This window comes from Kwoniella bestiolae, chromosome 1 (genome assembly GCF_000512585.2).
Source record: "Kwoniella bestiolae CBS 10118 chromosome 1, complete sequence".
NCBI classification, from domain to species: domain Eukaryota; kingdom Fungi; phylum Basidiomycota; class Tremellomycetes; order Tremellales; family Cryptococcaceae; genus Kwoniella; species Kwoniella bestiolae.
In genome coordinates this window covers 6,686,308-6,710,154 of record NC_089241.1, presented here as the reverse complement: position 1 = coordinate 6,710,154, position 23,847 = coordinate 6,686,308, and the positions used below count along the sequence as shown (strand labels likewise).

Sequence of the window (23,847 nt, the reverse complement as noted above, 5' to 3'; positions counted from 1 at the left end):
ATCCTTGCAGGGTTCGAAGCATGCCCAATAGAGCTTTAATCTGGGGACTCGCTGTCGGGTCGAGACTTTGTTATTCTCATTTGAGTTCATCTTGTACTTGTAGTATATCATTGAGGCTGGTGCGGATGGGATGAACTCCTCAACATCAATATCACCAGAGAGCAGCGACATATCAGTAGGAAGACGTGCCTTTTAGTAAAATTTCGGTCTCGTTCTCTTCGCTACTTATTTTGGCAGACAGGGATGCTTGGGTAAGAGGTCCCTACTCTGCGTGAGCACGCTGATTCGTAAGCAATAAAGGTTTGGTCTGGTTCAGCGATTGTTGATGAGTGGTGGCCGTCCAGCGCTCCCTGTATACATGATGCATCATAGCTGAAACTCTCAGGCCATTATGCACACGTTGAGTTGTACTTCTTCATGGTCCGTCCTCGGCAGTCTTTTTGGCCATCTCGAAGCTGAAGACAAGTGTTTATTTTAGACCTCTCCAATTCAGCCCTTATCCCATGCACTTTGTGATTTGACTTCATAGTATCATTGGGGCTGAGAACTCTCATTGATTTTGCGGATCACAAGCGATGCATGCCAAACAAATTACAATGATACGCCCTTCGCGAGATTTCTTGGCCCATCTGGACCTTCTTCCAAACCGTTTTTGCGTGGAGCGTCAGATCGCCATCGCCAGAAGTTTCTCAGCGGAGTCTTCGCATCTTCCTGATTCATAAAGATATCGGCGGCGTGCTAAAGCACGTTCATCAGCAGGTGGTTACATTGATTAGAGCAAGTACACACCTCTCCTAACACGGGCAGAAACTTGGCACCGTGACCGCTACCTCCCGTGCAAACGAAGAGAGAATTGTCGGCGTAAGTTGGGACGTAGTCAATCTTTATCATCCAGGTGAGCAGTCGGCGCGTGCACAAATGGGCATGTACTTACCACAAACTCGTTGTCGAGAGAGTCGGTGTACCAGCAGAACTTTGTGGAATAGTAAGGAACGCCCTTGAACTCGGGCAGGAAGATCGACACAAACTCTCGGATAGCATCGAGAGCGATTTGAGGAGGCTTCAGCTCGGGTCCGGCGGGAGTTGACCATTGTCCCTCTTGCGAGTAGGCGACCTCGGATGGCGCTGGTTGGAAGTGTGTATACTGGAGTGTAGGTCAGGTCAGATCTAGGTTCATCCACACAGACTCGTCCCAGCTCACCTTCACTCCTCGATAGCCAATCTTAATTATCCCTTCCTCGGTACGTGGGAACACGTAGACACTTCCAACATCCTTTCCGGCGGCGTCTCGTTTCGCTTTCTTCCATGTAATAACGGGGAACTTTGCTGGAGAGTATTTCTCCCACAACTCGATCTGGCTCGGATCTATCTTGAATCTGGCAACGCTCCCGGCGGACGATTCAATGTGATACGATAGATCAGGCACGAGTGAATGACTGAACGAACCCGCTGCGAGGTACGGTGGTCAGCTGAGTATCATGATATATACCTTTCGATCCACTGACCTGCGATTACAGTAGTGTCTGCAGAATGCTCGACACCATCTTGAGTTACTACACCCGCGACCTTCTTTCTGCCATCTGAAGTCTGGAGTTTGATCAAGGAATCGAAAGCCCCTTTCTCCCCTCCAAACACGAACTCCACTCCAAGTTCCCGTGCCCATTTATAGAAATGATGACAAGCCGCACTAGATCTCGTAAAACCTGCCGTGGTATCAAGAACCTCTGCAAACTCCCTGGCTGGCTCTTCTGGCATGGGGAACGAAAAAAGCTTTGCGTCCCAGCCTTGTTGAGTAGCCCTTGCTGCATCTTGCTGATCTCCCTTGACAAAGATCTTATCTCTCAGACCATCCCTTTCCATATTCGATATCGTCTCGAGCTCCAGATTACCGAGCTCATCGGTGGGCTGAACCCTTAGCATACCAGACGGGACAAACAAATCATTACCGAGCGCTTCCCACTTGTCCCTCGCCTCCATTGCAAGACGCTGGTAGTGGACTTTCTTGCCATATGACGCCCGGAACTGGTTTGATAGTGATCAAGATCAGCGAGGTGCTCAGGGATCGCACCAGACTGTACACTCACGATCTTGTTCTGATCGACAGATGCAGCTTGGACCTCGAAGTTGCGGTATTCATCCAGGCTATAGTCGTTTTTATCGAATACAACGACATCGTAGCCTAAAACAAAATATAGTTTTTAGGCCTTCGGTATGTATTTCGAAGATATCTTGTTATGACCAACCTCTCTGTTTCAATGAGACGGCCAAGGACAGACCGAAGATACCGGCTGCAATGAATCAGCCCGCGATCATATCAACTCTAACGTCAGCACTCACCTCCAATTATGTTGACTTTGGCTGGCATTGCACAACGATACACAAGACTTGGCGTCAAGACCTAAAAGAGTCAGTTCAGGTCAGAGGACTAGTCGACTGTTGTTGTCTGCTTTATCGGTTTCGTAACAATCATCGTTTTAACAGCCTTCTCACCACCCACACGCTATGCTTCCGGTTCGTGTAGGATTTGTCCGTATTGGTATCCACGCCCCGCGGCGGGATTTTCCCGTTACCTGGGTGTACCATCAATCTCCACTCTGCAGCATTACTAGCCTAATTGTACACGGGCTGAACCGCGGGTTTTTTCCGCCTTTCCACCTTAATCCGCCAGATCACGAATGTTAGATGGTAGGAAATCGCCGTGTGCTGACATCACTCATGACCGTCCGATCCACAAAGTAGCACAAAGGAACGTTAGTCGTCAGGCATCATGTGGTCCTTTGAGTCCTGATACCTCACGGACCGCAAGGCAAGTCTGGCTAGATCATCAAATGCTCCCAACGTAGCCCTGAATCAAAATGATCGACACCCATTCGTAAAAAGAGAACCTGTCTTGAATATGCGCACTACCAAAAGTGACATGTCAAGAGTGACAACAAAAATAGCAATCCGTCCCTGACATCAGAATGCCAAGACATCGCAGGTAAACTCTTTTACCGCCAATGTGATTCTTTTTGCGAAATGGTAGGTATGATCAAAAGGCCATGAAGTTGTACTCGCTTAAGCCTGTCGAGGCGTGGTGTGGAGTATCTCAGAATCTAGACGACGGGGTCGTAGTCGTCCGAGGGTATGAAGAGGACCTCTGCGGTCAGAGGTTGCCCACAGCTAGCCATGAAAACGAGACGAAACGGCTGAGCGAAGTCATATAAAAGGTGACCATGGCACTTCCATCTGACCATGCTTCGATGCACCCGCCAGATCTGCTAACTCACTCTATAGATCACTGACACATCATGTCGACCAACGAAAAACCTTCCAGAGCTGGGAGTAGCCTTGTGGGCGACGACAACTCGTACAAAGACGTCAACGTTTCACCAGGTCCGCCAACTTTGTTGAACGATCAAACCACAAACAACGTGCAAGTCGTTCACGAGGGTGAAACCGACGATACCTCAGCTTTCTACAATAAATACAAAGACACGGTGGGAGAACTTACTCCAGAGATGGAGAAGAAGCTCACCCGGAAGAACTTCTGGCATTTGATGGTCCAGACCTGGTGGGTCGCCTTCCTGATCCACTTGGACAAATCCACCTTATCCTCTGCGAGTACCATGGGTATCTTCAAGGATGTCAAAATGACCAAGGATGAGTATAACGATCTATTCATCGTCTTCTACGCCGGTTACTTGGTCGCCCTCTGGCCTGGGTCTTATCTATCTCAAAGAATCGGGCACAAGTATTTCATCACTGGGTCCTTAGCTTTGTGGGCTCTCATTCTGGGAGTTCACCCCGCAGTGAAGACTGGTAGACAGCTTATGGCACTAAGGTTCTTGCTCGGTCTAGTATGTCCAAGTCTCTGCTCTGCTGTCCACCTCCGTGCTGACGTCGATGAACAGACCGAATCGCAAATCGTCCCGTCCACTGCGGTGCTACATCAAGCGTTCTTCGATTACAAGAGAAGTCCATGGATTCAAATGCTGTGGTGGGCCTCGGGTTCATTCGCCAACGTACTACTCACAATGATCGCCTACAAGCTCATCCTCGACGACAAGGCGGGCGCTCTTCCTGGAGGACTTTCGTCCTGGAAATGGCTTCACTTTGTGTGCGTTATTCTCACATTCATGGTTTTTGTTCCTCTTCTGATTTGGGTGAGTGGGACCATCCTTTCGGGTTACCAGCATGGACCGTTTCGCTAACGCTCCAGCAGCTCCCCAACTCACCCGTCGATGCAAAATGGTTATCGGTGGAAGAGAAAGTTCACACCATTGCCCTGATCCGACGAACGCACTCCGGAGTGAGGAACTCTACCTTCCGGTGGGACCAGGTGCGAGAATGTTTCACGGATCCAAAGACTTGGCTTTTCATGTAAGTTTTCAGCTCGCCCCAAACAGTCGAACGCTGCTGATTTCCACAAATTGGGCAGCACCCATATGTTCTTCAACGAACTGCCCAACAACACCTCGCAGCAAATTCCACTTTTGATCGTCGGATTCGGATTTACACCAGCCGAAAGTGCCCTGTTCAACATCGTTAAGCCACTCTGGGGTTCGGCCTTGGTGATTGGAACTGCAGCCATGCTATTTTGGACGGATCTGGGTATGGGATATTCGTGTGCCATCTCGTACATCCCATGTCTCATAGGAGGAATTATTGAGGTAAGTGGGATTGCATACATTCCTCGAGGGGGTCGTTGGCTCACTCGAAACCTTTCTGTGTCAGTTGGCTTCCCCCTGGAACAACAAAGTGGCTCTGGTCGTTGGCACTCAAATCTCCACCTTTAAACCCTCGTATCTGTTGGCTCTGTCGTGGGCTGGTCTAGCGACTACAGGATACACCAAAAGAATGGTGACCATGTCGACCTGTGTAGTCTCAGCGGCCGTTGCTAACATGATTGCGCCGGAGTGAGTGGAGGGCGATTTATCACAAAAGAGTTTTTCGACGCTGACAGCACGAGCTGCAGATTCTGGAAAGAGAAATACAAGCCACGATATGCCCTGCCTTGGGCTTTCATGACCGCTTTCTGGACGATATCCCCATTGTTATGTGTCATTATCCGACTGTACCTTCAACGTGAGAACAAACGGAGAGCAGTCTTGATTGACGAGAAAGGTGATTACGAAGAGGACGCTGCTCGAATGAACCTGGAGACGTCTTCTGAGGTCGTGCAAATCAATGATTGGGATCTCGACTTGACAGATAGACAAAACAAGAAGTTTATATATCCACTTTAATTGGCATTTCTTGATTGCATTCAAATCCTCCAGTACTATAGGCTGGTATATCTCTCTTAATCACGTATCTATCTTTGCCTTCGTTCACTTACCTCATTCTAGCTACAGTCGCTCCTTCTTTCTACCCATGCATAGTCCGTTAATCAGTGTATCATTGGGAGCGGGATGAACCATAAGTCGGTGCTGTACTTTCCGAACCAATACCGAGCGTGCCAGCCCGTTAACTTACTCCTTGCGTGAAGACCTCACCAAGTGAATAGCTCGAACATTGTATTCATGACCACTTTCACACTGATCCTTGAAACATGTCTACCTATCATACAGAACAGCTACCGGCTCAATTCGCTTGCGGCACAGGCATTCCCATGAAGCTCCTTCCGTCCTTGCTCTTAAAGCTCAAATCCCTACCGACCAAATGAGCCGTTTTAGCTTCCTGCCCAATCTTCTCGATGTCAAGATTGGCCTGTTGATCAGCAGGTAGAAGATCATAAATGGCTTGGGCGTATCGAGGCGAGATGGCGCATTGTTGCACCAGGTACTTGTGTTGGACAATGGTGTCCGCGAACTAGGCAAATCGATCAATTATCAATACAAGTTAATTCGCAAAGCATTCATACCTTGAGCAGCTTCGCTGTATTGGCATGGAGATGCTCCCTTTGAGTATCGGTCATCACTCGAGTATACAGTTCTCTGACTTGGTCGTATTCGGTGGGTTCTCCTTCATGTTGCCAGTGGCTTTGTCGGGAGACTACGTTTGAAGCGGCTTGATGAGGGACTTCTGCGACCGACTTCCCAGCAAAGTCTGGGGCTCTAGATCCTGGGTTGGTCGATTGATAACTGTTTGGGAACTGCGAGGACGAGTTTAGCCTTGTACCACGATTGTTCCTTCACTCACATATGTAGGCTTTCTCGCAACATCGCCGTCGACCCGCATGGATCCCCAATAGTTGTCAGGGGAGTGGAACTTTGAGAGGACTGATGAAGTATTGGCATTAGGATCAGGCTCTTTGATTGCTGGCAGCCGAAAAGATTCCACTCACAAGGACAATTGACAGGGATCTATTTCAACCTCATTGTCAGCGGCCGTGAGAGGAAGGACACCCCCAACTTACTTGGTGGATGTTCGCACTTTGAAGTCGTGTGTATTGAGCATCTCGATAACTGGGCGTACGTCAGTAAGGGATGAGGTCCTATCGTGAATGAAACGCACAAGAAAGCTCTCCAATTGAGCAAAGTGTCAGGGGAAAGCTCTATACCGGGGACGAGCGAACCTGGCGAGAACGCAGCTTGCTCGACATCCCGATGATAATCCTCGGGGTTCCTGTTGAGTTCAATTTCGCCGACCTCTTGCATCGGGAATTGACCTGCCGTTCAGTGTCAGACAAGTTCAAGTCTCATCACGATACACTCACCTCGGGGCCAGATCTTGGTGACATCGAAAGGGTCAAAGCTGGTCTGAGAGGCTTCCTCGGGTGTCATGACCTGTATCGCGAGACGGAGGAAGGTACGTCAACGTTTGGGCTGTAGTGAGAAACCGTCTAACACTTGCCTGGATCATCATTGTCCATTTATAAGTCCCGCCGTTATGAAGGGTCTCATAAAGCTGTCGCTTAGAGTAGTCAGGGTCTATACCTTGAGTCATGATTGTTTGATCGAAGTCGAATTGCTTAGCTCCATGATGGGGGCGGAAGTGGTACTGCAGATAGTCAGCTCGTACCATATGGTCTTATACTCACTTTCACATAAACGAAGCTCCCTTCAGCATTGACCCATTTGAATGTGTGACATCTAGCTTACAAGTGAGCGTGCTTCTTGTGTCGCCTGTTTACACACCACTCACCCGTAAGCAGAGAAATGATTACCATCAGGAGTTGCATGATCGGAAAGTAGCATCATACCAGCGTGTTGTGATTCGGGCACATTGGCAAGGAAGTCGAACCAAGCGTCTGAACATGAGGTGAGCCTACTATCAATGCCTGAGAAGTAGAATAACCTACTGAAATCTAATAAGAAGTTTTGAGGGTTTCTTTGTTGGGATCTGATATTGTCGGGACCTGCAAATAGGTTAGACCAAAGCAGCGACGAGCAAACCACTACTCACCTTGGAAAGGATCTCGGACGAAGAAGACAGGCCAATTCAGGCCGACCATGTCGTAATTCCCTTCCTGAACAGGGGTAAGCTGTATACAGCGACAAAAAGAATCTTCACTTACATCGGTGTAGAACTTTACAGCAAACCCTCTGGGGTTACGGGCGACGTCGGGGTATTCTCTCTGATATTCGCCGTTAGTGGAAGTTTGGGACAAGCCATATCGCAAACTCACTCCATAGGTGACAGTACTCAATCGACAGAAGATGGGAGTGGACTTTCCCACACTGCTCAGGAAGCTTGCTTTGGTGTATGGAGATACGTCCTTGGTGACAGTGAATTTACCTGTTAATCGGTGTCAGCGTGTGTGTTTGCCAGGGGATACAAATTACCCACCGAAAGCGGCCCATCCAGCAGGATGAACGATCCTCTCTTGCAACTTGGATCTGTCAAACGCTTGTTGCTTCTCGAGAAGTAAAGCATCACCTTGATAAGGGATACCTCCAATGTTGAATGGATGGCCGGAGTCGGGCAAGAGCTGCCCAAAGTTGGAAGTATAATACGGTGAGTTGTCCTGGGCCTGACTTTCGGAGACGAGGCCAGCGATTCTGGAAGCGGTAGCAGCTGGTCCTTCATTCAAGCCTGAGAAAAACTGAGAACGTTGGAGTGGTCGAGGGTCAACACCAGGTACCTTCTCTAGAGTCTGTTGGATGAAAGCTGCCATGTTGTAGGAATAAGGACTATCTATTAGTGTATTGACGAAAAGTCATGAGCCAGGGGGAGATGGACGACTTTCATTCTAAACCGATCTATATATGAGATTACCGCAGACATATGACATAGCAGAGCCAATGAGAAATAGTGTGTTACAGCTTCTAATCGTGTCATCGCTGCGTACCACTCGAAGTAGTGTACGAATCGACGATGTGTCTGGATCGCAATTGCAGAGTTGGTGTTCGAAATCGCACTTTCACGAGATCGCAACTCGGATCGGTATTGTATGACGAACAAAGTCTGGGCCACTTTTCGGTATCTCCACCGTAGACAGCGCTTTTCATGTCGAGTATGAACTGCATGTCACAAATGCAATTGCCCTATCCATCCTCATGGACAGATGGCAGTCTACCTGAATGTCGTCCTTCATGCCCTTTCAAGCTGCCAGCTAATCATGCATGGGAGCAACAGGGGGAAAGGGAAGCTCAACTGCGCTGCCACTTTCATTTTGGTGCAGAGATTTAAGGTTTGTATGAGGTTTTGTGATCTCAACGAGACATGCTGGCGGAGTTCAGCCAAAAGAAACAGGACAAGGCAAAAGTACTTGCTCAAACACCATACATCAGGATGATGTGTCCCTTAGGAGTCGGCATAGTGAAGGATTTGCATCCTCACCACTGAGACTGAATTATGGAGAAGTACCAGAAACCATGGCCTATGGTGGGAAAACCGGAAAGTGGCCCAGACTTTGTTCGTCATACAATACAGTGCAGGTATGTCAGCTTTGCCGGATGACATGAGCACTTTCACGTGATCACGATTATGTGACCGCGTTATAGATTCAGCGCGTACGGTGTGCGGTGACTCATACGGACCATCCATTCAGTGGATCGCAGCGTCGAAACCCCCTGTTCATTGAAGATCAAGAGCTGCGATCGGCATTCCTCAACAAATGTTCATACCTGTCCTCATTCTGACATCCGTGACTGATAAAGCGTGGTCTCAAACTGTCCCTGGCTGCTCGACTCCACCGATTTAATGAGTTTATGCTCGTATGAGGAACGAACCAAGTAATGCATGTTGATAGCAAGGTCTTCTATAGCAGAGTCTAAAGCAAAGCGGAGGGAAATCTGGGACGCATGGCATGGGTCCCTGGGCGATGAACAAGTCATGTAATTGTCAAAGCCCATGTTACTTCTTCAGCCCTAATGGGCATCCCTTCTGTACAAGTCCCGCAGTTTGTGGTGCCATTTCGCATCAGCTGGCGATTCCGTGGGCTCGAACGCCGGTGTTTTGACGACTTCTCCATCCAGTCCCTTGTTGGTCACAGCGTTTTGCTGCTTCCCAAGGTAAAAGTTTGGCATGAAGAAAGTCGCAAGCAAAGGGACTACAGACAAGCAAAGTGCACATACTGCAAGACGACCTGAAGTGAAGGAATATGCTCGAATGGCGCCTTGTCGAATGGGATCGTTGAAGTCGTAAGCGGTGATGACGCTGATGGAACCATACAATTTCTTGACGAGAGCAGCATTGGCATTTGGCACCTTCAATGCAAGTTGGGTGGGCATCATGTCCGTCCAGATGGCAGCAGCGATGGCTCCTCCCACGGAAGAACCTAGAGTCGACCACAGAGACAAGAGAGAAATAATGGAGGCCATATCTTCATGGGGTACTGAAGCTTGTGAACCGACCCGAGCACCGACGACACTATGAATATGTCAGCGATAAGCTACGAGTTGGATTGTCTATCAGGTGGTTCAACTTACCTGAAAGAACCGAGGCAGAAGATAAGCTGAGAAGCAACCAGCTTTCCTGTGTGTCGCGTCATCTCGGTGACTCCCCCTTCGATCAACAACCCGTACGCGATGAGCTTGGTAGCATTTCCAAATACCATCAAAGTCTTGTATCGGTGAGTGGAACGCTGCAATAATCCAACAATCGGGCTGACAAGGCACAGTCCGATGGTGGTGATTCCGATGAAGATGGTCTGGACATAGGTGGACCAAGGGGTGATGACGTTGATGTACGAGAAGAAGTATGTATTCCTGACGGAAGATGCCATCTGACTGAAAACGTTGACGGTGACTGCGGCAAGGAAAGCGCGGTTGAACAATATCCGACGAGTCATCATAGGCTTAGGTGCGAGATAGATCTCGTACAGAGCGAATAAGCCAAAGATGACGAATCCAATCACCAGCATGGCGATGATAGAAGGGTTCGTCCACCCGCCCTTGGCACCTTTTCGAAGAGTGAAAGGCATGAGGATCATGGCGAAGGCGAAACCAAGGAGGATAAGTCCGAGCAGGTCAATCTCGATGATTCCGTCGTACAGCGCTCGGAGCCATCCTCGTCGAGTGAGTCCGTCAGAGTCCACCTTGCCGGTACGTTGTTGTTTGGAACCAGCCATAGTTGTCTGATATACACGATCAACGCCGATCCCTGACAATCTCTAATAATCACAGGACTCACCATACCAAGCTTCTTACCCCTAATTTGCATCGAGTACAAGGTGATGATAGCTGGCGTGAGGAGGACGGGAACCATGATAGCGAACATGCCCATTCCCCAACGCCAATTATCCTCTAAACCGGAGGTAATGAAACCATTGAGAGGAACAGTCACGATGAAGGGCAATGATAAGAGCGCACCGAAGAAGCCCCTCCACTCCAGAACAGTGAGATCACCTATATATAGTATCAGCATTCCACATGCTTAGGAAGCAATGGATTGTGAACTACGAGGGAGCTGGAGTGTAAGGGTCCGCGCGAAAGATGTGACATCACTCACCAACAATGATATCACTGAGCAGGTCTAGTCCACTCTTTCCAGCCGCGGTAAAGCACATTCCCACAGTGTATCCGGGGAAGGTCTGCGCTGATGCCGCCACGACAAACCCGACAACGTAGAAGACGAGCACGATGACATAGGTGGTGGGACGGGACGTAATATCTGCCATTTTGCCAATGAAAGGTTTGCTAACAGCTCTAATGATCTGACTGGCAGTACTGACAGCGGCGAGGTTGGCGTGTTGACCAAAGGATGAGGTTGCCCATGGAGCAAAAATGGTGGTTGTGATCCCTTGATCGAAAGCGTAGACGAACATGGTCAATGCGATGGAGATGGCCAGGGACCAAAGCAGGATTTTCCCCTTGCGACCTAAACAGTATGATGAGCATCTATGGCGAAGAGCACCACTCGAAACACTCACCAGATTGATACAGAACCCTGTTGAACGCTTCAACCTTGCTCACACCAGCAGCCGCTGGTTGAGGATCCATATCTGCTTTTTCATCATCTGGCAGAGTGGGCAGCATAGGCTGATCTTGGTACGTTTTGTCCTCGGCATCAGCCGAAGGCGTTTGCAGCGGTTTTGACGCAGCAGCCATGGTGGATGGAAGTCGGTAGAATGGCTGGAAGAGGGAAAGCGAATGTGTGCGAAATCCTGCGTACTTATACCACCGCTGTTTGCACTTCAACGAGTGGAGCTGAGAGAAGTAGAGGGACAGTGTGGGTGAAGATTTTCATGGCTATGGGTCGGCCGATATGAAAGAGGAAGGTGGATTGAGGTTCCGTTTTTTAAAATTGGGTTGATGTTCTTGGCACGCGGAAATTTCCGGACCCATGAGGTGCTTCTTATCTGATATGCAAATGGTGGAGCACAAGGGTTAAACAAGAAGACAAAGAACATGAGGGGACCTCAGAAAGGGAAAGACGTCGACAAGAAGATGTCAAGAGACAGTACAGTATACTGTACCTGGTCTAATCTACGTCTAGTCCCTTGATATCGCATAACCTTCGGCCGATATCCGGGAACTCATCGCGACGTTGGCGGCTTGGCAAAGGGCAACCTGGCAGAGTCCGAAACTTCCTTGTGATCTGCAATCTGAAGTCACGACTGCATCCGGAAGAACGATCTGCGCTGGGCTATAGGGAATGGATTACAGGGCTCTCGAACCGATACATGCATCTACATCTAACATTCTATGATCAGGCAATTGGCACCGGACAAAGGGTGCCCACGAATTTCGAAAAGCATCCGGATGCCGAACTATATCGTCGGATACAAATCCTTTACAAAGAATAAATAAAGTCCTCGTTTTGAAGGTCGGTCCTACGTTGCAGGTCAGCTTTGACTCTGTTGCGAGCAAGCGAGAACACTCACAAATCCATGAAAGCTTGATCGTTGTACGCCTCTTCGCCCTCGGCTTGACCTTGGAGAGCTTGCCCGGCTCTTTGCCTCTCTCGAAGCTCCTTCCATCTTGAAGAATCTTCCAAAGAGAGATCAATGTGGGCCCCCGTCTTTCCCTTGGCTATTCTTCGACGGATGTTTCGCTTGTTGAGAGCGTGGAGATACAGTCCTTGGCAGATGATGAGACCGAACATCACACAGAGGACGATCAGGTTACCAGTGAGACCAGTATGGTAGTATGGCGCTTCGCTGGATTTGTAAAGTTCTGCATTTGATGATCAGCTCTTAGTCCATTCAAACTGACTTGAACCACTGCACTCACGTGGTCCCACGATGTTTCCACAACTCAAGCCGATGAAGAGCATTCCCGTGGTGGTAGTCTTCTTGGTGTGTCCGGCAGTGTTGGCGAATCTGTAACGGGGAACGGGGATCAGCAATGTTCCAATAGCCATGCAAAGTTCATCACTCACTGCCAACTGAAGAAGATGGGACTGATACATTGATACACCTGGAGGATAAAGTATACGCCTAGAAGTTGTGACTTGTGCTCGGCGCCACGGGGTAGGGTATACAAAGCAGCAGCTGCGGCAAGCGGGAACGCAGAAGCTACCAGCAGCACAGGGAATTTGCGTTTGGTGTAAGTGACAGCGAGGGCGGATCTAACCATTCATAATCAGCTTCGAGTAGCCACGCCTCTGACCACATGCTTCAACTCACAAAATGTTGGATACGATTCCAATGGCTCCCGGGATCATGTTGTATAAGATGGTCTGGAAGGTACTGAGACCGAAACCTTGCAGGATCAGAGGGCCAAAGGTCGTAATTCCCCCTGATACGAGAGAGATACAGAAGACTGAGGTGCATGTCAGTTTCGGACTGCAGACTCAAAGAACGGAACCCGGACCTACCATTGACGACACAGAACCACGTTTTGGGGTCAAGCACACATTCTTTGACTTGGGACCATTTGAAGGCTAGAAAGACCAGTCGTCAGCTCGATCAGTCGCAGAACACTGATGATGCTTTTCCACTCACTGGTGCTCTGAGTACCAGTATTGTTCAATCTGATCCTTTCCAACGAAATGTACTTTTGATGATCGTTAAGCCATCGAGCTTTGGTGGGATGACCCGGGAAGAGGAGGAAGAAAGGGATAGACAGAACAACGGCGCTGGAGGTTGACGGGCTTAGCGTGCTGGCCATGGAAACAAGAACATCCACTCACATCAGACCGCATACGAGGAATATAAGCTGGTATGGGTGCAAAGAGGTGTTGGCTTGACCGAGACCGTAGGTGATTAGACTTCCCAGAATCGTAGCCATACCATTGGCAGAGTACCAGATACTAACAACGAGTGATTAGGGTCTATGCCTATGCGAAGAGTACAATACTTACTTGTTTCTCAAAGGCTGTTCTCGTCGAGTCCACCACATGGACACGACCACCAACATACTCGGCGAGATAGATGCTTCGAAAGCGCCAAGGATGAATCGCCATACTGCCAGACCAGCAAAGCTAGTGAAGGCCGACATGATGCAGAGGGAGGCGCCCCAGCCAAAGAAACATATGCTGATCCAGACGTTGACAGGCATCTGTGAAACGATCTTGTCAGTGTCTGGCCCAAGATGATCTCTATTCTCGTCGACGTACTTTGACAAGAGCATATACTGACACTGCAGTGATGGTCAGCATTTGACATGAGATCCACCAAAAGTCTACTCACAAGGCTGAAACACCAGCTGTGCAAAGTACACCAAACTACTCAACCAAGAGTACTGTTGGCCCCTGTGAAGCCCACGGAGTCAGCCAACGTTCGACCTTCCGACAGATGATCAATGACTTACTCAAGATGGGCATCCGTCTTTAAGCCAAACACAGAGGCGAAAGACAATGAAGATTTGTCGAGTTGTTGAGTAAAGTATACGATGAAGATCCTGTTGCCTCTATTCAACACCCGACCCAAATTCAACGAGTTCCGCTCAACTCACATAGGCAGCAAAAACGCATCAATCCTCTTCCTCACAGATTCGTTTTCTTCGTCAGTGATCTCCGTCCTGGGCCCCTCGTACCCGTCCAGCCAAGCAGCACCCAGATCGGAATTTTTGGCATCTCCAGTGCTCAAGTTCTTTCCCTTCTCGAGATCGCCAGCGATAGACCCCTCGACATGCTCGTCGTGAGCTTTTTCAGTTTGAGCGTTGATGGCAGCTGGTGAGATATTGTTCGTCGACATTCTGGAGCAGCGTTTCCGAATCCACTAAAAGTACGACATAGAGCGAGGGGCAGAAGATATTTGATGGCTGCTTGCCCCTTTTATACCATCAATGCATCCCTAGTCACCCCTCAAGGACTCCCACCCCCCGGCTGGGGATCCCGAAGTCATTCAAGTGCTCCGCCTTTGATCGTCTTCTCGTTGTTTGCTGCATTGTAATACCCTTGAAAAGGATTTAATTTAGGGTTGTTGTTCCAGTCAATTCGCTGTTTCTACCTCTTCCTCTCGTCCGAGTTGGTCTGCGGTGAGCAAGCTTGGGCTTAGCGACCGCCAATGACGTCGGCAACCAAATTTTTTTCTTATATGCGGACAGGGTAATCCGGTGATCCGGATCCGAAAGGAATACTTTAAACCTCTACCGCACTCACCGCCGGCGCGGGATGTAGTGGCCCGGGAATAAGTGCAGTCTGGTTCGGTGCCAGGTTTGTTTTCCGACCGGTCTGACCTTCTTAAACCTTCGGGTTTAACATTTTTATTCGTTTTCTCTCAGGGACGGATCGTTTGGCGTTGAGCCGTAAGCTGTAAACGAATCAAACGAAGCCTCAAGAATGCTATGTATGGACAGACCTTCGCCAAAATGCGGTTTATATGGCACATCAAGCTTAAAGCCGCTATTCGATCTTATACGCGAGTCGCAATTGAGCATCAGTGAATGACAACTGAGTCCATTGAGCCTTGGCAATGACCATAACCCTTGCCGCATTTTGCACACGCAACCTAGTAATCATGAATTGCGTTATTCTTTCCGAGACGAGAAGTCAGCAGTAGTGTTTTGAGTACTCTCTTGACTCGACTGATGAAAGTAGGTATGGGCTGTGGTCGCCCGAAGGAAATTGGTGGGGTTTGGAATCACCGTGACGACAAATGCCTGCAATGCTATTGCTCTGTTGGTTTAAACTTTTATTGTCAGCTCTTGTCCTGCGCTCGGTACCGTCAGTCAAGCATGGGTGGGGCGGGACACGGGTAAAATCGATACATCACTTCTTAAGGAACTACAGACAAGGGGAAAGCAAACACGATCCACAGCACAAATTTTTCCGGTTCAACCTATATTTGACCGACCGAATTCACTGCTTCGTCGGTGACTAGAATATCTTACTGGTTTCTCAAGGACAAACGGCTCGATCTGATTAAGTTTCTTTTTGCTCGATCCACTGTTGATCGCCTTTCATCTGGTCATCCTGATGATTGTCAGCTTCAAGTCGCTCACGTAGAGACTTACGGTAGGTCCGTCTATCTCGATCTTCAGATCGGCTGCCCGACCCGCTTCCAGTTGTGCGATACGATGGCCAACGCCCTCAGTTTGAGCGCCTTTGAATTGCCAGGCCCACAAATTTAACTGAGTTGACAGGTCAGCTCGACAAACTGTGCGAAAGAACGCGGGACAAACCTCGAACAACTCATCCATCTCTTCCAAAGATCGTCCCTGTGTCGAAGTTGTTAGCCATTCACCGACTTGTCCTAACATTGACTCTGTAACCCACAGCAAGCTCCGGGACGTAGAAGACAGCGAATATAAATGCAAACAAGGAATCACCCGCGATGATCCAACCGACTTTCGGACCCAGACCAGCTCCCGGTTTTTTGAGCAAGTATGGCAAACAGAAGGTGAATACGAATGCGGATACGACATCAACGGAGGTCCCGTAACCCATGACTGGGGTGAGTCAGCATTACATAGCTGAGCTCAAAACCCACATTTTTTCGCATTGATTTTCCGCCGATCTCTGAAGCAACGAGGACTAAGAAGGGTTGGTGAGTCGAGGAAATACTTTTGTTCCGACTCTGAAACGAGGCTCGACTTACAGGAGACAAGCTGAAACATCTTGCTGCCTACAAGTACCATAACGGTACTGGCGACGACGACCTTTCCTTCAGCGGCAGAAGGGCTATGTTTGGATCCAAGGGCTGCGATGAGTAAGTTGAATAATATACAACAGGCTGCACCCAAAATAATGGGTGGTCGACGTCCAAACTGGTCTATGAATACTATGCCCAATATAGTCGTTGCGATTCCGGCGGCTTGAGCGATAACTGAGTAAGTAAATGCCATCTTGCCCCTGACAGATAGAGGAGTCAGTCAGCAGCCGTCTAACGGACACACAGATATCGACTTGAGCCTTACCATCCCATTGACGTGAAGAAGCTGAAAATGATGGTCAGTATGCTTGTAGATGTCCAGATCGATGATGCTCACGTTGGCCCATAGATATTGACAACTATTGCATCAAAGTTATTTCAACACTGTATTCGCGACACATCCAGAAAAAGGATCTGACTCACATTGCACACCGGTGGACTGGTAGAACCAGAACAGGAGACCAGTGATCTAGCTGTCAGCGATTTCAATTCGTGTGAATCACTCACGATGGCTCTTCGACGGAATGTACCACGAAACAAGTCAGTCCATCTACCCTCTCTCATGTGACGAGCATCTTCGATAGCCGCTTCAAAGGCTTGCACTTCGATCGCTGTCACCCCGCTTGCAGCTTCATGTTGCGGACGAACTCGATCCAGGACTTTGATTGCTTCATCTGTCCTTCCTTTGCTCACCAGCCACCGAGGAGATTCTGACCATCAGCCTCTATTCCTGTAGGGCTTGGACTCACCAGGCGTGAAAGGAACAAGCAGCAACATGCCAACAGCTGGCACAAATTGAGTGGCCACAGGTATCTACTCGTGTTGCACATTAGTGGTGAAACATAGATGTTAACGCCTTTCTCACTCACGATCCAACCGATCTTCCTGGTCTCAGTGGCAAATGCACGGCTCATGCCCGCACCCCAAAGGTTGCCGGCAGTGACGAGGACGGTCATAGTACCGGACATGAAGCCGCGAACACCAGCAGGGGATATCTCCGAGATGTACGAAGGAACGCAGTTCTCCACAATTCCCACCGATAAGTATGCGATGACTCGTCCGACGGTGAATACTTGCCAATTCTACTTGAAGTCAGTGGGAGTTTGACACGGCTTATTCTAAAAGATCGAGTATGAGGAGCTTACTTTGGCAGTCAACTCGACTACACTGGGTGTCAGCATCAACAAATCCCGAATAACAATGGAAAGCCTGACCTACCGATCAACGCAACACATTGTATAACAGAGCAGATGTACATTGTATACTTGTAGCCGATTGTCTCGGCGATCGGCTCGAAGAGCATCGTACCAACCAATTTTCCAACGAACACGACTGAAAGATGTTCAGACTCCGTGTTAAAGCACAAGAAGGTCCACTCACCAGAATTCATGATGGAGGTTCTGGTTGTAGGGTTGCTATAAGTGTTTGTAGCTGGGTCATAGTGTCCAAAGTCTCTCAACCATGATGGTAACACTTGAAGAGATCCGAATGATCCGGTATCACTATCATCCCGATCATCAGCCTAGAAGCCTACAATGGGGAAACCTTTTGATGACTTACATGCCAAACATCAGATCACCCCACGCATACGCAAACACGCAGAAAATCAGAAAAGGCGTCGTTTGACTCCAGCCTGCTTTGGTGGACATCGTGGTAGTGCAATCTGGTCGGTATCTGAGGGTCTGATAGTTGGTGACTTTGCAGGTCTAGGAGCGGATCTTTGAACTGTTTATATCCTCTTTTCGACTGATCATGGGTGGCCATTTCGTTCAAAATTGTTATCGATGTCACATGAATGATAACAATTTGTACGAATTGAGTGGTGAGCAATCACGAATCGAACCATGTTTGCAAATGCAGATACGAGCAACGATCAGTCCTGACTCTTGGCGAGGGTTAAAACAACAGTTCAAACGAGATCTCACATCTTTTCCTTTTGGGAATTCAGGCAAAGCAGGGTTCAACGATATCGTCATGATTCCACATTCCCCGGCGTTAACCCCTTGAGCGATTCAAGCTTGTTTGTGTTCACCCTGAGTTTTATCGCTCGGCGCTCCACGGAGAGGATCGCTGCGGTCGTCTTCATTGTTGCGATACTCGGGTCATTGGTATCCGATGACTTGGGTCTCATGACCATGTTCTTTTCCAAAGACTTGATTTGGAAGATGCGATTCGGTCTGCCGAATTACATCGGGACTTTGCAACAGATTCCAAAACAAAGATAAGCATTCGTTTATGCTATTGACATATCGATTCGGGAAGGAATGTCCCTGGTCACCGGGTTTGAGGTCGGGATTCCCAAACAATAGATAAGCATTCGTTCATGCTTTTTACAATAATGATGTAAGCAGGCGCTATTATAACGAATACTGCAAGTCAAGTGGACATGGATGGTGGTTCACTCGGATCATCTTCCGACCGGACCCACCTCTCTCTGGGTAGTACGTGAATCACTATCCCTAGATATCGGGTGAAGCTTGAGATATAAAAGGTTCTCATCAACGTTGTTTTCGCGCATCGGTCCAGCAACATCATATCCATTGTTCTTCCACTATGTCACAGCCACAAAAGGACATCCTTTTCATCGTCGCTGACGATCTGGGCAAATACATCGGTGCCTACAGTTGTAAAAGTATCAAGACGCCCAACCTCGACAAGTTCGCCTCGGAAGGTATCCGATTCGACCTAGCCTTTGCCAGTACGGCTTCCTGCTCGGGCAGTCGATCCACCATCTACACCGGACTTCATACCCATGAGAACGGTCAATACGGCTTGAACCAGGTTGCAACCCATTTCCAAACTTTCGAACATGTTGATACGTTGCCTCAATTGTTCAACAAGGCGGACTATCTTACTGGGTGTGTCCGCAATTCTTTATACAAGGCTAAGTTATATATGAAAGCTGATCTCTCATTGCTTTACAGCATCGTTGGCAAGATCCACGTCGGGCTAAAAAAGACCTACCCATGGGCGATCTTCGACGACATCGAGACTCGGGACTCGGCTGTCTTCGGTGATCACTGCGACTCGTTCTTTGCCAAAGCCATCGAGGCGAACAAGCCATTCAACCTCTGTGTAGGATTCCATGATCCTCACCGTGATCAATCACGAGGTGGATTCGCGAATGATCATGGACCGTTCGACCCTCGAGTCGATGATATCCAAGTTAGACCGGAAGATGTGGAAGTGCCCGATTGGCTTACGGATGTTCCGGAACTAAGACAGGAATTGGTGGAGTACTATAGAGCTATCTACCGGTTCGACCAAGGTATCGGATTTATCCTGGATAATCTAGCTAAGAGAGGGTTGGACACAAACACCCTAGTCATCATCACCAGCGACAATGGACCACCCTTCATCAATTCCAAGACCACCTTATACGACTCGGGTACCTGTTTACCATTTGTCGTCAGGGATCCATCGTTAGTAGCGCAAGGCATCAAAGGATTTGCCAACCCCAACTTGGTCAGCTTCCTCGATATCTTGCCCACCATGTTAGACTACGCCGGCCTCCCACTTGATCTGCGAACCAAGGACCTCTCACCAGACCGTCTCGGCCGATCCATTCTTCCCATCTTATCTCGTTCGGATATCGTTCCCCAATCTAAATGGCCTCATCAGGTGTTCTGCTCTCACACATACCATAAGAGAGCGAATTACTGGCCCACTCGAGCGATCCGTACCCGAAAGTACAAGTATCACCGGAACATCGCTTGGAGGTTGGATTTCCCATTTGCGACTGACCTGTACTCGTCCCTGTCGTTCGAGGGAATGAGGAACCTCCAGACTCCCGTCTTTGTCGGTAGTAGATCCCTGAGGGATTATATCTTCAGGCCACCCGAACAACTGTTCGACCTCGAGAACGATCCGATGGAAGTCAATGATCTAGCCAAGGATCCAGCTTACAAGGAGATCCTCGACGATCTGAGAAAGAGGTTGGAAAAATGGCAGATCAAGACTGAAGATTTGTGGTATAACAAGGATGGGCAATCGGTAAAGGGTTTGGAAGTTTGGCTGGGAACAGACGAGATGAAGATGCCTGACAGACACGACTTTGATCCCGACCAACCCAGTCTCAGAGCTCCTGGAGTAAGTCTGATGAAAGTAAAGGGCGATCCTGTTGGTATCAGGGGTGCCACCTTGTATGGCGGTAAAGGGAGACAGGTCAAGGCGGAATGAAACGAGTGGAATAAACTGATATTTGTTATGTATTACTCGGTAAGGGCCTGCAATGCCGTTTTGAAAGCATTTTGAAGGCTGCATGCATTAAGTAACAGTCCATGTCACCCTGGTAGCATCTAACAGAAAGTTATGTGGATCTGAAATGCGATACAAATCTGGTCAGCGAAGTGTAGCTGCGTGGCTCGAAGGGATCACAGGAGATATCACTCACCCCAACGTTCTGTCCAGGACAGGTGGGAGGCGTACCACTGAAAGTATCGGTACCGGTATACGCACCGGGACAGTCCTCCCCACTGACACATTTCCCGGGAGCCTTTGTACACTGACCAGTAAACCTGAAATCCATCGCATATTTGCTGTTTACCATTTCTGATTAGCGTTGACCAGATGGGCCAGTAGTGAAAGCAGTGACCACTCACAAATAATGATCGCCCAGCCCAGTGGTGAGTAGAGAGTAATCCGCAGAGTTCTGACCAGAGTTCAAGAGCGAGAATTCCGTAAATCCACAACCTGTTCCATCGAAACCACAATTATGTTTCGTACCGTCCATCCAGGCTATTCCACTATCAACCGGACCGTTGATCGTGATGCTTCCTTGTACAGGTTGACCGGCTCGATTGGCAGCGTAAGCGATGAGAGGCCGACCTTCCCCGCAATTATTGAGGATCTGATGGAGTCATGTCAACGTATGATTAGTGGATGAATCGCTGAAGGGCTAACACACCGTGATCTGATGCGACTCGCCACCTGCAGCTGCACCCCCTCCTCCTCCTGGTGGAGCTGCAGCAGCTGAAGTGGCAGGCGGCGGACTGGCAGGAGGAGGACTGGAAGCTGGAGGAGCAGCGGAAGCAGGTGGTGGCTGGGGAACGGAAGTTGAAGGTGGTGCACCTGCTGGAGGTGTCGACGCAGGTGGGGGAGCTGCTGGAGGGGTCGTGGTGGGTTTAGCACCCCATCCGAATCTCTGTGGTTGTGGAACCGCAAGTGTACCAGCAGTTGCGGCTGACAGGATGATGAAACACTTGATGAACATGATTGAATTGCTAAGAGTATGGGAGGGGAATGAGGGGAACGCTGGATCTGCGAGAAGGGGAAACACGGGAAAGATGGTTGAATGTAGACGACAAAGTCATGATGCGATGCGTATTTGATACGGATCACCTATAGTATCGGGCGATGACTCGTGTGTGACCAGGTCGATGAGTTCCAGGGATGAAGATACGTCGCTTGGAAAGGATAATGGTGGTGCTCGAGATTGAAGGGGATATTGTTGGGATTGATTTAGTGATTGAGGGATATGGATGATATGGTATGATATCCGCTGCGTTGATGTGAACGATACAGAGAAAAGGGATGATTGGTTTTGAAATGATCGACAGACCATCTTGACCTTGATGATATCCCCTCTCCCACTTTGAACATCCTTCTCTGACTCCCATCCCATCTCTCCTGATCATCTTGAGATTGGATCGAATCGATCAAAGGGGATTAGTGATGGCGACAGACCTTTATCCGTCCGACCATGAACTATTCTCTCACATCTACCACAGGGCCTTGATCCCTATACATCGGATCACCTTTCAGCCACCCCAACTCTCTAATCGTTTTCCGATTCTTATCCTTTTCACCATCCTCCCCCGTACACATATCCCAGTTCCCACTTCCTTCAGGATAACAACCCACCATCTCGAAAGATCCTTTATCCTCTATCAATGCATGACCCACCCCAGCAGGAACCACCATGACATCTCCTTTACTCACTTCAGCTTCTACTTTGTCTGGGTTGGAGACTGATCCGCCGAAACATAGTTTTGCTGCACCGTTCACTACGACCAACACTTCGTCTACGGTAGAGTGATAATGATGTTGTTTGTACATTGTATATCTCCATGCTGGTTGGACCACCCCGACAGAAGATAGATGTTGCTCCACTGTGCTTGCTGAGAGTGACGAGGGATAGGCTGAATGATAGATCATCAACGGGTACGGCCTGAGTGAGGTGTTGGGGAAGTTTTGGTAAGCTGGGATATGGTATTTGGAGATCTTGAGGGTTGATAGTGGGTTCGGTGTGAGTGGTGACATGGTGCCCAGATGTCTTGTGTGTATGGCCGTGACGTTGGGAATTGAAGGATGGAGAGTGAACCTGACTGTGGTCTTTAGTAGTGACATGTAGGAATGGATGCATCAACGATGAACAAGAGATACAAAGAAATTCGAAGACGTTGTTCCTCTTCTTCTCTTTGAGGACGTGACGTCACTGATCGATCGAGCTCACTCCGTTCTCGAATTTCTCCAGTACAGCCTCTTTACTCCTCTACCTGACGAAGAGCAGACAGACAACTCTCCTAGGTAGCTGGACCAGTTGCCTGACAACGAGATATGCATAGCTACCCACACCAACCCCCATGGCCCGTATCACAATCCCACCTGAACCCTTCCTTAAAATCGTATCCCCTTCCACCATCTTCCCATACCTTCACCGCATTCTCGACACCTTTAAACCTAGAGGGCGGCACCAATCTACGCCTAGCCGAGATGAAAGCGTGCAGAGCGAGACGCTGCAGATCTGAATTGGTGTATCTCCTTAATAGCTGATTGAGATTATCAACGGGTAAAGCAGCTAGTATGGAGACTGAAGATGGTTTTGACAAGGGCAAGATCAATGGCGAGAAGGCGTCTATCCAAAGATATGACCATGTCAGGAGATTCCACAGATTCATAGCGATAGAATGGTGGTGAGACTTACCATGATGTGTTTGAGGAGGTACAGTAGCGACGATACATCCAGATAACATTGCTTTCGCTATCCTGTCATCCAGCTCACCATACTGCCATCCCTCAAACTGGGAAAGGTAGTAGAGATGTCAGCTCAAGGCTTCATATAATGCGTGTCGATATCGACAAGCTATCGATGGACGACATCATGTCACTTACTAGGCAAATCCCTGTATCCCTCATAGCTTTAGCCAAACGCTGTTCCTCTCTCAACCAGAATTTCATCCATGGGCTACCAGGTGCGAATGGATCTGAGCCTGTCTTGGGGATGGGTGGTGCTCTTCGTGATGCTAAGCACGTATGCAATTATCAGACTTCATATATACAAAGAGTGGTCTATCTCCGCAGGCCTTGACGTACGAGAATAGATTGACCATGATTTGCCCCAAGGCAATTTAGGATAATCTTTCGTGTCTGTCGTTCTCGATGGAAAGTAAACGATGGATCTTCGAGAGATGCCTCGTCGGGATGGGTAGAATATCTGTGGGCTGAGAAATATGCTCTTCATGTTAGATTTTATAACGGCTCGATGTACATTCCATGTT

At 48.8% G+C, this 23,847-nt stretch overlaps 11 protein-coding genes across 11 annotated transcripts; 2 read left to right on the top strand and 9 right to left on the bottom strand.

The window, feature by feature from the left end:
- Positions 1 to 591: 591 nt before the first annotated feature.
- On the bottom strand, positions 592 to 2,365 carry I302_102514 (uncharacterized protein; the record flags this gene model as incomplete). Its single annotated transcript, XM_019187884.1, has 8 exons — positions 592 to 738; positions 790 to 882; positions 935 to 1,144; positions 1,202 to 1,449; positions 1,506 to 2,022; positions 2,085 to 2,179; positions 2,244 to 2,288; positions 2,338 to 2,365. The coding sequence occupies 8 exons, from the start codon at positions 2,363 to 2,365 to the stop codon at positions 592 to 594; spliced, it is 1,383 nt and encodes a 460-aa protein (XP_019050762.1).
- A 925-nt stretch (positions 2,366 to 3,290) lies between these two features.
- Positions 3,291 to 5,228, top strand: I302_102513 (uncharacterized protein; the record flags this gene model as incomplete). The annotated part of the gene is made up of 6 exons (XM_019187883.1): positions 3,291 to 3,839; positions 3,894 to 4,145; positions 4,205 to 4,362; positions 4,421 to 4,652; positions 4,717 to 4,898; positions 4,958 to 5,228. The coding sequence occupies 6 exons, from the start codon at positions 3,291 to 3,293 to the stop codon at positions 5,226 to 5,228; spliced, it is 1,644 nt and encodes a 547-aa protein (XP_019050761.1).
- A 337-nt stretch (positions 5,229 to 5,565) lies between these two features.
- I302_102512 (uncharacterized protein) lies at positions 5,566 to 8,041 on the bottom strand (the record flags this gene model as incomplete). The annotated part of the gene is made up of 15 exons (XM_065869495.1): positions 5,566 to 5,793; positions 5,846 to 6,076; positions 6,124 to 6,203; positions 6,269 to 6,287; positions 6,341 to 6,389; positions 6,439 to 6,592; positions 6,641 to 6,710; positions 6,778 to 6,831; positions 6,965 to 7,016; positions 7,069 to 7,174; positions 7,226 to 7,282; positions 7,330 to 7,393; positions 7,442 to 7,501; positions 7,553 to 7,662; positions 7,714 to 8,041. 15 exons carry the CDS (start codon positions 8,039 to 8,041, stop codon positions 5,566 to 5,568), a joined length of 1,662 nt encoding a protein of 553 aa, XP_065725567.1.
- Positions 8,042 to 9,236: 1,195 nt separating this feature from the next.
- Positions 9,237 to 11,417, bottom strand: I302_102511 (uncharacterized protein; the record flags this gene model as incomplete). Its single annotated transcript, XM_019187881.1, has 5 exons — positions 9,237 to 9,738; positions 9,798 to 10,444; positions 10,501 to 10,715; positions 10,819 to 11,187; positions 11,240 to 11,417. The coding sequence occupies 5 exons, from the start codon at positions 11,415 to 11,417 to the stop codon at positions 9,237 to 9,239; spliced, it is 1,911 nt and encodes a 636-aa protein (XP_019050759.1).
- Positions 11,418 to 12,102: 685 nt separating this feature from the next.
- On the bottom strand, positions 12,103 to 14,449 carry I302_102510 (uncharacterized protein; the record flags this gene model as incomplete). The annotated part of the gene is made up of 13 exons (XM_065869494.1): positions 12,103 to 12,142; positions 12,194 to 12,485; positions 12,543 to 12,631; positions 12,691 to 12,879; positions 12,938 to 13,073; positions 13,129 to 13,194; positions 13,256 to 13,389; positions 13,444 to 13,563; positions 13,615 to 13,811; positions 13,870 to 13,892; positions 13,943 to 14,004; positions 14,064 to 14,153; positions 14,208 to 14,449. The coding sequence occupies 13 exons, from the start codon at positions 14,447 to 14,449 to the stop codon at positions 12,103 to 12,105; spliced, it is 1,680 nt and encodes a 559-aa protein (XP_065725566.1).
- A 1,169-nt stretch (positions 14,450 to 15,618) lies between these two features.
- Positions 15,619 to 16,143, bottom strand: I302_102509 (uncharacterized protein; the record flags this gene model as incomplete). The annotated part of the gene is made up of 4 exons (XM_065869493.1): positions 15,619 to 15,660; positions 15,711 to 15,827; positions 15,879 to 15,914; positions 15,973 to 16,143. The coding sequence occupies 4 exons, from the start codon at positions 16,141 to 16,143 to the stop codon at positions 15,619 to 15,621; spliced, it is 366 nt and encodes a 121-aa protein (XP_065725565.1).
- A 32-nt stretch (positions 16,144 to 16,175) lies between these two features.
- Positions 16,176 to 17,997, bottom strand: I302_102508 (uncharacterized protein; the record flags this gene model as incomplete). Its single annotated transcript, XM_065869492.1, has 12 exons — positions 16,176 to 16,230; positions 16,295 to 16,321; positions 16,465 to 16,548; positions 16,686 to 16,707; positions 16,772 to 16,787; positions 16,856 to 17,031; positions 17,098 to 17,161; positions 17,218 to 17,430; positions 17,494 to 17,510; positions 17,567 to 17,680; positions 17,729 to 17,850; positions 17,909 to 17,997. The coding sequence occupies 12 exons, from the start codon at positions 17,995 to 17,997 to the stop codon at positions 16,176 to 16,178; spliced, it is 999 nt and encodes a 332-aa protein (XP_065725564.1).
- Positions 17,998 to 18,901: 904 nt separating this feature from the next.
- I302_102507 (uncharacterized protein) lies at positions 18,902 to 20,527 on the top strand (the record flags this gene model as incomplete). Its single annotated transcript, XM_019187878.1, has 2 exons — positions 18,902 to 19,206; positions 19,273 to 20,527. The coding sequence occupies 2 exons, from the start codon at positions 18,902 to 18,904 to the stop codon at positions 20,525 to 20,527; spliced, it is 1,560 nt and encodes a 519-aa protein (XP_019050756.1).
- Positions 20,528 to 20,646: 119 nt separating this feature from the next.
- On the bottom strand, positions 20,647 to 21,560 carry I302_102506 (uncharacterized protein; the record flags this gene model as incomplete). Its single annotated transcript, XM_019187877.1, has 4 exons — positions 20,647 to 20,667; positions 20,742 to 20,886; positions 20,950 to 21,197; positions 21,255 to 21,560. 4 exons carry the CDS (start codon positions 21,558 to 21,560, stop codon positions 20,647 to 20,649), a joined length of 720 nt encoding a protein of 239 aa, XP_019050755.1.
- Positions 21,561 to 22,054: 494 nt separating this feature from the next.
- On the bottom strand, positions 22,055 to 22,609 carry I302_102505 (uncharacterized protein; the record flags this gene model as incomplete). Its single annotated transcript, XM_019187876.1, has 1 exon — positions 22,055 to 22,609. The coding sequence occupies one exon, from the start codon at positions 22,607 to 22,609 to the stop codon at positions 22,055 to 22,057; it is 555 nt and encodes a 184-aa protein (XP_019050754.1).
- A 305-nt stretch (positions 22,610 to 22,914) lies between these two features.
- On the bottom strand, positions 22,915 to 23,810 carry I302_102504 (uncharacterized protein; the record flags this gene model as incomplete). The annotated part of the gene is made up of 4 exons (XM_019187875.1): positions 22,915 to 23,204; positions 23,274 to 23,370; positions 23,462 to 23,592; positions 23,663 to 23,810. The coding sequence occupies 4 exons, from the start codon at positions 23,808 to 23,810 to the stop codon at positions 22,915 to 22,917; spliced, it is 666 nt and encodes a 221-aa protein (XP_019050753.1).
- Positions 23,811 to 23,847: the final 37 nt, after the last annotated feature.